At 36.3% G+C, this 15,616-nt stretch overlaps 2 protein-coding genes across 2 annotated transcripts; both read right to left on the bottom strand.

The window, feature by feature from the left end:
- Positions 1–2,842: 2,842 nt before the first annotated feature.
- On the bottom strand, positions 2,843–5,011 carry LOC145055057 (Transmembrane proteins 14C). Its single transcript, XM_079003339.1, has 6 exons — positions 4,793–5,011; positions 3,841–4,081; positions 3,540–3,707; positions 3,411–3,457; positions 3,174–3,214; positions 2,843–3,070 (listed from the first exon to the last, which is right to left on the bottom strand). Exons 1-6 carry the CDS (start codon positions 4,886–4,888, stop codon positions 2,977–2,979), a joined length of 687 nt encoding a protein of 228 aa, XP_078859465.1. The 5' UTR covers positions 4,889–5,011; the 3' UTR covers positions 2,843–2,976.
- A 6,934-nt stretch (positions 5,012–11,945) lies between these two features.
- Positions 11,946–13,319, bottom strand: LOC145050885 (uncharacterized). The gene has a single exon (XM_078999075.1). The coding sequence runs from the start codon at positions 13,317–13,319 to the stop codon at positions 11,946–11,948; it is 1,374 nt and encodes a 457-aa protein (XP_078855201.1).
- Between the last annotated feature and the right edge of the window lie 2,297 nt (positions 13,320–15,616).

The raw sequence follows: 15,616 nt of genomic DNA, 5'->3' as shown, positions 1-15,616 counted from the left end.
TTGCAGCCGTCGAAATATGTGGCCATTTGCAATTCACTTGAAAGCACCAATATAGGTGCTCTTAGTCTTGCATCTAAAATACCTAAAATAACATATAAATTAGTTATGCTTTCATATGATCTAACCAACCCTTAACTATCCTACAAATTCTTGTTCTTATTGAAGCCTAAACCTCTACGTTAAGGTTTTCTTTCAAACACCTAGTCTCAAAGAGGGACGGACCCATACATTTTTTTGAAAAGGAGGCAAAAAAATAAAAGTTAAATTTTTTTATGGAGACAAAATATTTTTAAAGAATCAAAATATATTATTTTAAAAAAATTAATTTTTTAATTAATTTTTTTGTTATGGGGACAGCTCTCCCTGCTGTAGGTCTGCCCTATATCACAACCTACATACTTGACAATTAGTACATATATTGTTTCCAAAAAAATGTAAGTTATTATGAAGTAACATAAACTAATTAATACATGGAAAATGATTCAGGGGTAACTAATTGTTGTTCTTTCTTTTTTTTTCGTATCTAATATATCATCTAACTTGTTGTTTGTGTTCACCATAATCCTTTACACTAAACCTGTGTCTTTGTCCTCTCTGACAACTCTCCGGTCACCTTCTCCAGCGAAACATGAATATTTCGGCGAGTTATTGGTAAATCAAATGTGTGTTGAGGAGCATATCCTTATACTTCTATTTGTTCCATCAAAATATTGTTTGACAAGAACTCACTCATCATCCTTTGTTGTATAAAACAAAACACCATCCAAGAACACTTCGATTTTTTTTTAATATTCTAGCAAACTTTGTTTGACAAGAACTCACTCATCATCCTTCGTCGGAGTTTCGCCAGAGAAGGTGACCGGAGAGTCGCCAAAGAGAACAAAGACACCGGAAACGTTCAATGATAGTCGGTCAAAGGGTTATTGTGAACACGAACAAGTTAGATAGTATATTCCATACAAAAAAAAAACAAATGTGAACAAAATCAATAGTTGGTTATCCTCTTGAGTCATTTTCTCATCAATTAAGCATTTGACTCTTGATCAATTATTAAAAAAAATGGTGACATGATGGTATTACATCATATCCGTCCATTTTCTTTTAATCAAATTTAAGATTAGTTTTAGGTTTTAACGGTTCTTATACTGTTATACAGCACACAAAAATTACTGATAAATACTTTCTAACCATCCTTTATTTTTACTGTAATAAGAGTCATTGTGAAACTATTCTTGAGATATTGGCCTTTTTTGCAACATACATAAGCCTAACACCTTTGTTATACAAAACCTTGATTTTTATTAATCTGCAATATACATATTTTTTTAGTCACAAACATAATTATTACATTTCTCAGAATATTGTGGATTGTATGCATGCTATTGCTACTCTTCTCAACATGTTCTCTCTAGTTTTGTATCTTTTTGCATTATAGGCTTAAGTTCTTATTTCCAAATACCTTTCTATGTACCATCCTACAACATGATTTATGCTTTTGATTTCATATTAGGCAATTACTTTCAATTTCTCCTTAACTTGTTCTAAAATTTGTTTTCCTTTCCATTGTGAATTACCAATATTTATTCAACTTGCTTATTATAACAAAGAATAAACCTAACTCGTGCAAATTCAGCCATCTATTATTTTGCCCGTATACCTTTGTTAAATTATTATGTTACTGTCATACCCACTACTTTTTTTTTTTATAAATTACCACTATTTTAGAAAAGTACTATAAAAAGCAAGCTACTAGAATTTTATGTTTGACAAAATACTAGTTATTTTTGTTAACAAAAACATGTAACTCATTACTCATATATTCTTTTTATTAAAACACATATATTCTTTTTATTAACACACTGGTGTTTAATTTAAAAAAAAAAAAAAAAAAAAAAAAAAAAAAAAAAAGTTCATACCTACTTATAACATTAAGGTCTGGTTTGATAGACATCTTTCAGGTTCAAACAGATTTTTATGGCTAAATGGACCAGAAATGTCGTTTGATTTGCACAAAAAAATAAGTCTTTCCTGATAAAATATGTCTTTCCCAGAAAACCACAAAACCATATTTTTATGGTTGAATGGACTGGAAAAACAATTTTATCCCAAATATCGTCTAGTTCTTTCTTGGATTAATAATTTTTTTAGATATTATATATTAATAAATATTATTTATTATTTTATTGGATTATCAATTTTATATTAATAAATATTATTTTATTGGATTATTATATATTAATAAATATTATTTATAACATATAATATTTATATATTAATAAATATTATTTTATAACATATAATATTTATATATTAATAAATATTATTTTATTGGATTAATAAATATTATTTAATAAATATTATTTATAACATATAGTATTTATATATTAATAAATATTATTTTATTGGATTATCAATTTTTTAGTTAATTTTTTAATTCATTTTTATTGGTTTAATTTTTTATTTTTTATTTTTTGGACAACGTCACCGTCATCCTAATTTATTTTAAAAAATCACATCCATCACACCACTATCAAATATAAAACGAATCAAGAATCACAAGTTGGGTTATCAAAAAAACTAAAATAGCTAGAAAGAACAACAACGTAACATTAACTTGAAAAACAATAAACTAAACAGCTTAAACGGCATTTTATTTGGATTTTAATGATTTGTGTTTAATTACTTTGTATGACAATTTGTATTTGGATTTTTAAAACTAAAATTCAGTTACTGGCCCATATAATATATTTAGTTGGGCTTTTGTCGGTATTTGTCTTCTACTAGATTGCTGTGTTTTCTTTTTCGTCTTTTCAATATAATAGCAAAAATTATCATAATCACATATCCAAACTCTATTTCTCATTATCATAATCTATACCGATAAAATTAATCAAATGTATCACACGTTTTTACTAGAAAACATCCCATAATTAACATTTAACAAAAACACAATATTTTATTATTTTATTATTTTCACTACGATTGGGATGCAGCCATAGACTTCACCTTCTTTGGAGGCGGGTTTCCTCCCGACAGCATCACATAAGTATAGAAGCATAACATAGCACCACTATCAAAGAATAAACAACACATATATTTTTATAAAATAAAACCAAAATAATAATAATAATTTTAAGCCTAATAAAAAACGATTCTAATTTGTGACTATTTACCTCAAAACAACATGGAATCCAGTTGGTAAAATCTTCTTTGTCTGCAAATTAAAAAACATTTGCAGTTAGGCGATGTTATGTTTTTTCAAAAAAAAATCACCATTTATGTCTTCAGAAAAAAGACAAAAACATTTGTTTTGTCTTTCTTTTTACAGAAGATATAATTATAAATAACAACGTCTAAAATTGGAAGACATTTTGATATGAGTTGAATAGTTTAATAGTATTGAATGTTACCAATGAATAGGTTTGAATGCTCTTCCAAAGAAGCATAGCAGCAATTCCTGTAAAATCCTCAAAAGAGAACATTTCACATTTTTCACCTTTGATTTTTAGGTTTAATGTAATAATAAATTCATTTTTTACCTGTTTGCCCAAGAATAAATGGTAAGCTGGAATGCCCATTTCTCCATATCTTTAAGCTTAAAAAGCTAAGGGCCATTAAAGCACCTCCATAGAGTCCACCATTTATCAAAGAAGCAGTATTTCTTGAAAAAATAAACCCCAAAACCCCCCCACTAAATACAATCCCACCTGCAGAGAGATCAAGTGTAAAATGAATTTATATATATATATATATATATATATATATATATATATATATATATATACTAATAAATGGTATGAGAAAAAAAAATCATCAGATGTAACAATAAGAAGAACTCACCATATGGAAGTCCAAAACAAAAATCATGAATCTTAGCTGATCGTTTTTGTTCAGAGACTACATGTTCCTCTGGTTCATTAATCTCTTCTCCATTAACAACTTCTACTGTACTTGAATTGGCTTTCACTACAATATCATTATGTGATTTTGATGCAGCAGCTCTATGATATAAAGCTGAACCACTACTCTCTGAACTATATGCTTTTATGGCATGTCCATCATTGTTCATCACCATTAACACCTGAAACATTGAATTTCAAGAAATGTGTTAATGGCTTCTGGTATACATTGCATAAAGAAAACAAAACAGGGTCTTCTTAAAGAATCAGGAAGAGAATGTTGAGTTGGGAACAGATGGACATTAATACACTGCTTCATAAGTTTATGATCATATATGCTTCATGAACTCATAATGATTTCGACCCAAACATTTCTGTTGTTGTCCATCTAATTTTTAACCATTCTCCTACACAACCCTAGCAAACCCTAATTGACTTTTTAGCTGATTTTGATTTATCTTCATGTCCACTATTTCCAAATAAAGGTGCTCTTTCGTTTGAAGGTCAAAAGGACTAGTTTTCAACTTCGACATCTATATAAACCTTTAGATCTAGATGCAATTAACTCCAAAATCAAAATTTCTTACAGCTGCAATAACTTGCTTCATAGCAACACCTGATTAGCTGAGTTTAAAAGCCACAAATTTGAGTTTATAGGTCAAAGTCTGTATTTTTCCTGAAGCAAATGGAGCCCATTTCATCGCTAACATAAAAAACCACACGTTTGACGTCTCTTAATACTTATAGGATCTTTATACTTCTCAACCCTAATGATCGTACCTTACTAATAATCAATTGATTCATATAGAAATTCGCATACATATGCAGTTCCTTATGTAAGTTCACAAAACCAAATGGTTACTCGAGACACGGAGATTGAAACAATCAATTACCTTGGAACGGAGAAGGTGGGGATGTGATCGAGCACGGAGATGTAATCTGTTGTAAGCCATAGAGAAACATGATGTTTGAGAGATCACTGAAGACATGTTGCACCGATTATCGCAAATACTTTCTGAATCTCGAAACAGAATTGTTGAAGGGAAGATTTAGGCGTTTTTTTTTAATGGATGTTTATGTTCCTCAGTCTCGTTTGGACAGCGCTGAATTTTGAGGGGGTGGTTGGCACATTTGACCATCCTTCCCAATTTTTAAATAATATTACATAAATAGTCCCTGTGTTTTATAAAAAGGAGATTTGATTTAAATGATCATGCAAAGTCTCAATTTTGATTTGATTTAGCAACTAAAGATCTAACCCCACTTAATTAAGTCTTGAAGTATCAATTTTTATTTGATCTTCCTCTTGCGACACCAAACAACCGTTAGTCATGTCCTAATCCATATGGAGCCTACATGGCCTTAGTGGGGTCTGAATTAATGGTGTTTAAATAGTAATGGCTAGGAGAAAACAATGAAACATAGTTGTTTACACATTGCTTACCGGAGAGTATGTCAAATAATGATTACCACTATTCTTGACATACCTTCATATTTCCCTCTTTCTTTTGCAAAACACTTCAAAAACACAAACCATAATATCAAGCATCTCCGGGAGCAATGAGTACTGCAAGAAAAAGGAAACCATGAATTTATCGTTGATTTATCTACCATGGTGTATGTTTTTTCCAAATCCTCTAAGGTACAAAAATGGAGATTGTGAGAAAGTAGCAAAATTCGACTATGAGTTAGTTACTTATGACTCATTCAAGCAAATACTAAGGGATGTGATCAAATATCATTGTGGTTATGTCTACTATGTTCTTGGTGGTCATACATTCACACGGGGTTGAAGAAGATTCAATATAAAGTGGACTACGTAATATTTGTAGATTACGACATGTCAACTGGTGGACCATTGCAAGTGTGTGTTGATCAGTTTAATGAACCATTGTCTGAATGGATACGGGACGAAGTGGTAGTAAATGCAAAAAAAAAAAAAAAAAAAAAAACTTTAAGTAAGTTGGTCCTTACTACCAAGGAGATGAGGATATTGGTGAATTTTAATTCGTTGCTCCAAACTAGATAACGATCAACCTTATTACCCTATATTTGATCCTATCATACACTGGAAGTTACAAAAACATATATTAGGTATGCGGTTTGAATCACCAAAACAATTGAAACATATGTTACAAAACTATGATGTTGATAATAGTTATAGCATGTGGTGGAAAAAGAACAAGCATTGTATGTGTCAGTGAGGTGTGATGAATATGATTATGAGGATCAATTTCCCTTTAGGCTTTGGGCATCTTGGATTGATGAGAATGAGGAGGCATTCCAAATCAAGTCTCTTTTTATAACACCCCGACTCTCAGGTATAAGTTTTAAAGCATTATACTGATATTTATGGACCTACTCGATGATTTGGTTGCCCCCAACTCGTCGTGTAGAGGCGGGTTATCCCGTGTGGATTATTGGATCTACTCGACGAGTCGGAGGACCCGGACTCAACAAGTAGGAGTTGGGAGATAAAACCCTATTTTTAGGGTTTACACCCTATTTAAAGGACCTTGAGTCCTTTCCTCCATTCCTTCACCACCCCCTTGACGGCTAAGAGAACCCCTAATCGTTATTAACCTTGTTCTTAAGTGATTGCGAGGCTTAAAGAGTGATATTGGTGCTTTGTGTAAAGAAGGTGTGAAGTATAAGAAGCTTAGAGCAAAAAGGAGCTTGTGGATCTGACTCTATTTCATCTTGGCACAATCTAAAGGTAACAAGTCGTCACCTTAGCTTATCTTTAGCTAAATCTATTTATGTTAGGGTTTAGGGCTATCTTTAGCACATTTGGGAGTCATTTCGAGTATTGAGGCAAGATCTGAAGTTGTGACTTCAGATCTGGACTCCTCTTGGTCCCTATAGCTATAAAGTTATGAGATTTGGCAAGCTTGGGTCTTTACCTTTGAGTTAACCTTTCCATTAGTCTAGTTTTGGCATTTAGGACCATGCATGTACGTAAAGTTTGCAACTTTACGTGGAAACCATTTCCTAGGAGGTTGGATCTGCAATACAGAGCTTTGGGGTGGCTTAAAAACGTTTGGATAAGAAATGGATTGCATGAACTCGACGAGTCGTATAGCCGACTCGGTGAGTCGGATGAAGATTTGCCCGTATTTCATTTTGCATGAACTCAACGAGTTGCTAAGAGGACTCGACAAGTCAATTAGGGTTTTTCCTGACTTTTAGACACGCATGGACTCAGTGAGTTGTCTGGAAACTTGGCGAGTCAACTAGGGTTTTTGCTAATTCTCGAGTTCTAGAAGGACTCGACGAGCCAGTGAGCTGCACTCAACGAGTTGGGTCAACATGGATTGTTGACCTTGACCGTTGGCTTGGACTTTGACCAAGGGTTGACCAGTTTGACTTCTGGGGGTATTTTAGTAAATTGGGAATTTATGGAAGTGGTTTTATGGTGGATATAGGTGGTGGAGTTTGTGGCTGTGATTCGAGAGTTTGACCTTATCTCTACAGTATGACAGTTGTGAGGTGAGTTTTCCTCACTATACTCAAGGGTCTAAGGCACCAAGGCCGACCCTTTTTGGATTGCTATCCTGATATGTTATGCAAGTATGATTTGTTAGATCAGTATCCTAGTAGATAGGATGTTATTATGTTGTTATGATTGGTATCTTGGTAGATAGGATGTTATTATGTTGTTATGATCGGTATCCTGGTAGATAGGTTGTTATTATGTTGTTATGATCTGTTAGATCGGTTTGTCTATCTATAGACTATTATGTGATTATCTGATATATGTGCACATGTTTGATTGGTGGTTGAGGCTTATCTGCTTTATGCGAGAGCCACTAGACCTGGGCATTCCAACCCGATGGTTGTGGGTCATGAGTATTCCATCCCGAGGATGATTGGACTCATAGTATGTGGGCATGATGCGTATTCGAATAGTTTTATGGTCTATTTTCAGTATAGTGGTATTGCGAGGCATGCCAGTGGGCAGTTGCGATGTTGAAGAGGATTCAGGCTTAGGTTATGACGTCGGGCATCTTGATGACCAGAAGAAGGAGTTCATCTCGTCTGAGATTACGCATAGAATCCTTGATCAGACTCCTATGATCTTGGGCACGGTTAAGGAGGGTATTCTGGAGATTCTTGATGAGAGATTGAGTGCCTTTCACCATGAGATTATGGCTTTGATCGGGACGCGCTCTCTGACCTTTAGGGAGTTTCGGGTGTGTGGAGCGCCAGACTACTATGGGGCCAAGGAGCTCATTGCGAGTAGCAGGTGGTTGACAAATGTTTCCAACACCTTCCGTACCAGCTGTTGTCTCGAGGGGGACAAGGTTAGACTAGCTTCCTGCCTTATGAAGTACAGGGCATGTGATTGGTGGTAGGAGGTAGGGCATGATACAGGGGTGATTTCATTGATTCGATGACTTGGAGTGATTTATCGACCAGGTTCCGAGCCGAGTTTACACCATTGATTGAGGTGTAGCAGCCGGCACGAGAGTTTCAGGATCTCCGTCAGACTACTAAGTCGGTGACTGAGATCACCTCTATGTTTAGGGAGATGGAACTTCTGGTTCCGCGGTATGTGTTGGACGAGGAGATGAAGAAGGCCCGATACCATGAGATGCTGAGAGGCGATATTCGGCAGTTTATGAGCCAATCCAACAGCAAGACACTGGAAGATATGATAGTGAGGCCTAGAGAGAGGGAGGTTGATCTGGAGATGGAAAAGAAGAGGAAGCAAGATTTTGTGTCCAGTGTTGAGAGTCCGGGCAAGAGGCCCAAGGTGGTGGATTCGAGAGGTTAGGGACAACAAGGTCGAGGACGCTGCGGCAGGTCGCACGAGAGGACTGTTAGGCGTGTCAAACCCAACAAATAAAGGGGTACGATATACTCCAAAAGAATCCCACTATATTGCACTAAAAGGTAGTACAAGGAAAGCAGGGTTGATCCACAGAGACACGGAATAATTAGTCTATACCTCTTTGCGCAAGGTACTATGGTTACCAACAGTAAAGAGGGGGTTTTAGAATAAAATAATTAAAACAAACACTTAAAAACACAAGTAATCAACTAAAAGAGTGAATTAGATTCAGATTTTGTAAGGACTCCAACTTCATGTATGACAACTAAGCAATGTGACTCAATGATGACATAATATTCGTTCAGTTCTATCTAAGTTGGTACTTGAAAGTGCTAATAAACTCTAACACTTCCCATTCACCACATTAATTAACCAAAACAAGCTCTTTGATTAACCATAATCTTATTAACATAATCTAAACAAGCTCTTATAATTAGATTATAAGATTGCATGAAGCTTTATGTGAATGTTCCCAACAACACCCAATACTCCTCATAAGCTCGGGAGTGTAAAAGTGTATGAATAAGATTTACACTAAATTCATTCAATAGAGATCAATTTAATGCTTGTTACTTGTTCAATTTCACAAAACAATTACGGATTTTGTAAAAGAGATAACTTGAATGACCTAACCCTAATTCAAATGGCCAATAAGAATCACAATTAGAATCAAACATTCGATTGAAGCAAAATCAAATTCATTAGATAGGAATTAAGAACAAACATCATGTCATATGATTCAAGTCACTAACAAGAAGTCAAAACATGAAATTGGAGAAACTAGGGTTCTAGCCATAATAAAAGATGGAAATAATGTGCAATTACAACTTACAAATAAGAGAAATAATGTTTCCAAATGATAAATGATCAAATCCTTGCAAAACCCTTCGAAATCCCCTCTCAAAATGTGCTCTGATATCTTGTGTGTGTGTGTAAAAATGGCCCTTAACCCGTAATATGAAAGATAGAAAAAACTGCCAAAAGTTGGTTTCTGGGTCGAATACGGCCCGTGTTGGACATAGAGTAAATCTGACACGGCCCGTGTTCAGCATGGTTAACAGCTCACATTTTGGTCAACACGGCCCGTGTTGGACATAGAGTAAAACTGACACGGCCCGTGTTCAGCATGGTCAACAGCTCCCATTTTGGTCAACACGGCCTGTGTTGAATTTTCAGTGTAAATCGAACACGGCCCGTGTACCCCTCTGACTCCGAATCCAAACTTGATTTTTCCAACTTTTTCGTTCTTCGCCTGATCATCCCGAAATCTTCACCAATGCTTCCCGACACTTCCCAAAGCGCGTTCCAACCTCCGATTTACCTGAAAAAGACATAAAAGTGTGCAAATAAGGTTGTTTCTAGAGACTAACATGAATATGATGAAATGCAAGACAAATGAAGAACAATTATGCTAAATAAATGTATGAAAAGGGACTAAAAGGTGTGCAAAAAGGTGCACAAATTGCACCTAACAAATCTCCCCAAGCTTAGACCTTTCTTGTCCTCAAGAAAGAACAAGAAACAGACAAAACAGGACAATTTCTAGATGACAGAAAGAAACTTAGAACAAAAGGGGACGGGAAGGTTCTAAGGACTAGGGATGAATGCATGCAATGCAAACAATGAAAAAGGAAAAGAAAAATTATGTATAGAAGCACTAAAGAAACAAAATGTATCAAAAAGAAATTTAAGTCGCAATTAAATAATCTATACAAGTACGATCAGACTTTACATCAATATTGCTCCAATCATTAATACCTAGGCAACCATCCTGCTTCCTTCCATATATCACAGACTCCCAAAGTGAGGAAGACCCGAAACGGTGTAACCCAATAATCCAACCCTAGTTTTATTAAAACTTTATACCTTACTAAGATTTATGGGCGAAAATAACATAGTCCGAATCTCATGTCCTTAAGACTAGATGGACAAGAATCAGAATCGACGCATCCTTAAGAACCCGTCACGGCGAATCAGCTTTCGTTGAAACAGTGAGCCCACCCGAAGGGGCCCAGCTCCTATGCTTTCACTTTTTTTAGAGCCACAAGTATCATATCACACAGTTCTTTGATCGCCAGATTTGACTTTGAATTGGCTTTTGATTTGATTGAACTTTGATTTGTACTTCGTTTTGAATTTGGATTCTTCAATCAACTTTTGACTTTTTGAAAGTTTCTTCGTTTTGCCACTTGAATTTATGATTGGGGTACTGGATGTGACAGTTGTACCCTTTCTTCTTTCTTGACTGTGTGGATCTGATACTTAAGCTCTCTGTTACCACGAGGGTAACGCGTGTCAACAAATAGGTCCGCGTTCTGTGGGTCGAGAGTTGTCGATAAAGATTCTTTTTAAACATTCAGAAGCAAATCATCCTAAATCTGTTATTACCGCCCAAAAAATGTTTCAGTATTTCATTTTTTTTATTATCTAAGGTTGGGGTCTCGAATTACGGTGTTTGGGTCCCCTAGTTATGATAGCTGATTCTACACTTCCGGCAACTATCCGGTTACTTCATGAACATTGAAGTTGATAACTTGACCATCAAATTCCATATTTAAAGTTCCATTGTAGACATCAATTTTTGTTTTGGAAGTTTTAAGAAAAGGTTTACCTAAAAGTATGGAACTTGAACTTGGAGAGTCATCATCTCCCATATCTAAGACATAAAAATCAGTCGGGAAGATAAATTCATTGATTTGCACTAACACATCCTCTAGTACACCCTTTAGGTGTACCAAAGACCGGTCGGCAAGTTGGATGATCACACCAGTTTTGCTCAATGTTCCTACACCAATTGATTTGAAAAGAGAATATGGTAGGACATTTACGGATGCACCTAGATCGAGCATGGCTCGGGGTACATGAAGATTCCCTAATTTGCAAGGTATGGTAAAGACACCGGGATCCTTGCACTACGGGGGCATCCTCTTTTGCAAAATCGTGGATACATGTTCCCCAACTGTTACGACTTGATTTCCTTTTAATTTCTTTTTAGATACACAAAGTTCCTTAAGGAACCTTGCATATCTAGGTACCTGCTTGATGGCCTCGAGGAGTGGAATGTTGATTTGAACTCTCTTGAACATTTGCATGATCTCATTCTCCTCCCGTTCTTTCTTTGTGCTCTTTAATCTTTCGGGAAATGGAGCAGGTGTGGCTTTAGACTCAGTGATGAAGGGCTTCTTTTCGATTGTTTTCTCTTCTTTCTTCTCTTATTTGGTTGCCTCTTCGACCACTATTTCTTCTTCCTTTTGATCAACCGACACTTTTGGACCATCATAACTCTTTCCGCCTCTCAATGTGATGGCACACACATTGTGCCTTGGGTTTGTTTCAGTTTGTGCAGGTAACTTTCCTTGAGATTCTAATTTGCCTACGGAAGTAGCAAGCTGTGAAACTTGTTTCTCTAAGTTCTTTATGCTTGCTTTTGTCTCTTGTTGGAAAGCTTGTGTACTAGTTGCCAAACTCTTCACTATGTCCTCTAAGGACATACTTGATGAACCTGATTGTTGAGGAGGGTGTTGTGGTTGCCTTGGTTGAAAGTTTTGTGATGGAAAAGGTGGTCTTTGTTGGTATTGATGTGGTTGACTTGGTTGATAATTTCCTTGTTGATTTCCTCCCCAACCTTGATTGTTACTCCATCTCCGATCACCCCGTGGCTGCTCATAACCCCTCTGATTTGACCCAGAATAGCCTCCCATGACTTTTGCTTCTTCATAGTCTTCCTCTTGGAGTTGTGGGCATATATCAGTTGGATGCCCCACTTGAGTGCAAATACCACATGGGCGGGGTGCGGGATGCACACCTTTGTCTTTGGCCAACATCATTACTACTGTTGTGAGCTCGGACAATTGAGCTTCAATATGAGGAGTTTGAACTTCCTTCACACCTCGGGGTGCATCCGTGTACCATTCTTCATCATGGCTTGAATGTTTGGAATCTTCGGCCATGATCTTGATTAGATTGCGGATTTCAGTTGGAGTCTTATCGGATAGAGATCCGCCACTAGAAGCATTGAGAAGTCTTCTTTCCATTGGGGTCATGCCTTCAATAAAGTACTGTAGGAGCTGGTACTCGGTAATCCCGTGCTTTGGACAACGGGCACATAGTTTCTTAAATCTTTCCCAATATGTGTGGAAATCTTCTCTTTTGTGTTGCTTGATCCCGATAATTTCCCTCCGTAGGGTTGAAGCTTTCATTTCGAGAAAGTACTTATCCAAGAACAACCGTGCAAGGTCTACCCATGTAGTCATCGTCCCTGGTGGGAGGTCATAGAGCCAGTATTTGGCTGCATCTGGCACCGCAAAGGGGAATGCCCTAAGCTTGATTTGGTCCTCCGTGACATTGTGTGGTTTCATACCCACACATACTACATGGAACTTAGTGAGGAACTTGTGAGGGTCTTCATTCTCCAAACCTCTAAAAGTTGGGAGTAAGTGGACAAGCCCGGATTTTAGTTCAAGGTTTGTGGCAGCTGGATACGTGATACAAAGAGGTTGTTGAGTAACCTTTTGTCTTGACCATTGGCGGAGGGTTTGTTTGGGTGGTGGGTTTGGAGGTGGATTTCCTCCAGGGATGTCTGCCATGGCTTGAGAAGTGGGTGATGTTTCTGTGGATGAAGTGTTTGGGATATGATGATTAGGTGAAGAGGGTGGAGTGGTATTTTTAGGTGAGGATGGTTGTGATGAGAGTAAGAGACTTTCTGTTTCTGATGCGGAGACACTTGATAGGGGTATGTCCTCCCAAATGTTGATGACCGGGGGAGTAGATGATGAAGAAGTCCCGGAACCCGGTTGCTTCTTACGAAACTTGGCTTGCTTCCTTAGCTTCTTTGCAGTCTTCTCTACCTACGAGTCAATTGGCAATGGCGTACCTGTACGAAAAAATCTAGGCATAAACAATTAGTAACACCGTGTCCCCGACAACGGCGCCAATTTGTTAGGTGTGTCAAACCCAACAAATAAAGGGGTACGATATACTCCAAAAGAATCCCACTATATTGCACTAAAAGGTAGTACAAGGCAAGCAGGGTCGATCCACAGAGACACGGGATAATTAGTCTATACCTCTTTGCGCAAGGTACTATGGTCACCAATAGTAAAGAGGGGGTTTTAGAATAAAATAATTAAAATAAACACTTAAAAACACAAGTAATCAACTAAAAGAGTGAATTAGATTCAGATTTTGTAAGGACTACAACTTCATATATGACAACTTAGCAATGTGACTCAATGATGACATAATATTCGTTCAGTTCTATCTAAGTTGGTACTTGAAAGTGCTAATAAACTCTAACACTTCCCATTCACCACATTAATTAACCAAAAAAGCTCTTTGATTAACCTTAATCTTATTAACCTAATGGTGGTTGTCGAGGCCAACACAAATAATAACCCTAAATATTACACATTAAAATAGTGTATAGTGGTAAAGGAATCGAATCCACGGAGATTGGTTCAATTTATAACTCTATGAAAAATCTCTTTGTAAAAATACTTGTAAAATGACAATAAAAATAAAATGGGGGGTTTTGATGTTTTGAAATACTTGAAACAAACTAGAATTAACTATGATTTAAATAGACAAATGCAACAAAAATAAGAGTTTAATGTAAAATCAATATGGGGGAGATGGTTGACTTAAAGTTTCCTCACTTTGACTTTTGATGAACATATCATTAGAATCCAATGGTGCAATACTTTGATTTAAATCCTTAATTTGGCTATAGCAATCCAAGGAGCTTGAGATTACCTAGACTTTTCTTAATTGTTGAAATGGCTAGAGAAGCTCATAACAATTTCTGTCACTAATTCCAAATAGCATGTAATTAGTGAAAGTCAACTAGCATTAAGAACCAAAAAGTCACCAAATCCAAGAGGGGTCAAATGCTTTCACCACCATGTTGGAGGAAATGTTTTTATGATTGTGTGAAGCAAAAACAACACAAAAATCATTTGTTGCTTGCTAATTTGAGGATCATTTACTTAATCAAGAAATTAGCCAACTAATCACCACAAACATATTTAAACTCATGAATAAAAACATACTAGTAGTGATAATATGATAAAACACAAAACAATTCCATAAAGATTTAAGAACAAGTTCATGGATTCTTCAACATCCAACAAAAGTTCAAAAGATTCAACAAAAAGTCAACCAAGATTTGTTTAGCCAAGCATGGCTAAACTCAAATGAACAAAGTTAGATAAAATTGTACCAAACATTAGACAAGATTCAAGAGATGAAAAGAAGATATTCTTCAAGTGTTCTTGGCCTCCAAAAGTGCTCCAAACTCCAGAGAGAAAGTCTCAAAATCGGACCTTCAAGATAAGGCTAAAGAGGCACAACAAACTTCCCAAAATAGAGCTCTTAGCAAAATCCCGAAATTGCCCTAGTCATGAACCCACGCGGGCTGCGGGGAATCTTACGCGGGCTGCGGGCTCTGATGGGTAATTTTGGGCTTCTTCAAGTTTTGGGCCCCCCAGTTCGAATCCAATCAACTCCTAGCCCATTTTTCTTCAATATATCTTCAATTAAAGCCCAATTTGTCTATCCACATCACTCTAAACTTCCGCAAACTCCCAAATATTGATCTTGCTCACTCAAGAATTCTCCCACGTTTTTCAAATTTAAAGCTCAATTCTTCCAAGTCTTCAAGCAATTGACAGGTCCACCCCATGAGTCACCTTCATAGCCATCAAGCACGAAATCCCCAATTCCTTTCAAGCCCAATCGCCTCCCAAGAGTGTTGCCCCGCTAGTTTCCAAGAAAATCTGCAATAATGCTCAAGAAACTAGAAAGTACCCCGAAATGGTCATAAAAATAACAAAAGGAAAATATGCATGGAAGTTAACTAAAATGCGAATGAAATGTACTAAAATAA

The sequence above is a fragment of the Lactuca serriola genome, chromosome 5 (assembly GCF_051521515.1).
Source record: "Lactuca serriola cultivar US96UC23 chromosome 5, Lser_US96UC23_V15, whole genome shotgun sequence".
Classification (NCBI taxonomy): Eukaryota; Viridiplantae; Streptophyta; class Magnoliopsida; order Asterales; family Asteraceae; genus Lactuca; species Lactuca serriola.
This window is presented reverse-complemented; position numbering and strand designations above follow the sequence as displayed.

Coding starts and splice junctions, on each gene's coding strand:
- LOC145055057 (XM_079003339.1), bottom strand. CDS start 4,888: ATGTCTTCAGTGATCTCTCAAACATCATGTTTCTCTATGGCTTACAAC. Junction 4,082..4,792: donor CCCACCTTCTCCGTTCCAAG/GTAATTGATTGT, acceptor TCAATGTTTCAG/GTGTTAATGGTGATGAACAA. Junction 3,708..3,840: donor TTGTTTTGGACTTCCATATG/GTGAGTTCTTCT, acceptor ATCTCTCTGCAG/GTGGGATTGTATTTAGTGGG.
- LOC145050885 (XM_078999075.1), bottom strand. CDS start 13,319: ATGGCAGACATCCCTGGAGGAAATCCACCTCCAAACCCACCACCCAAA.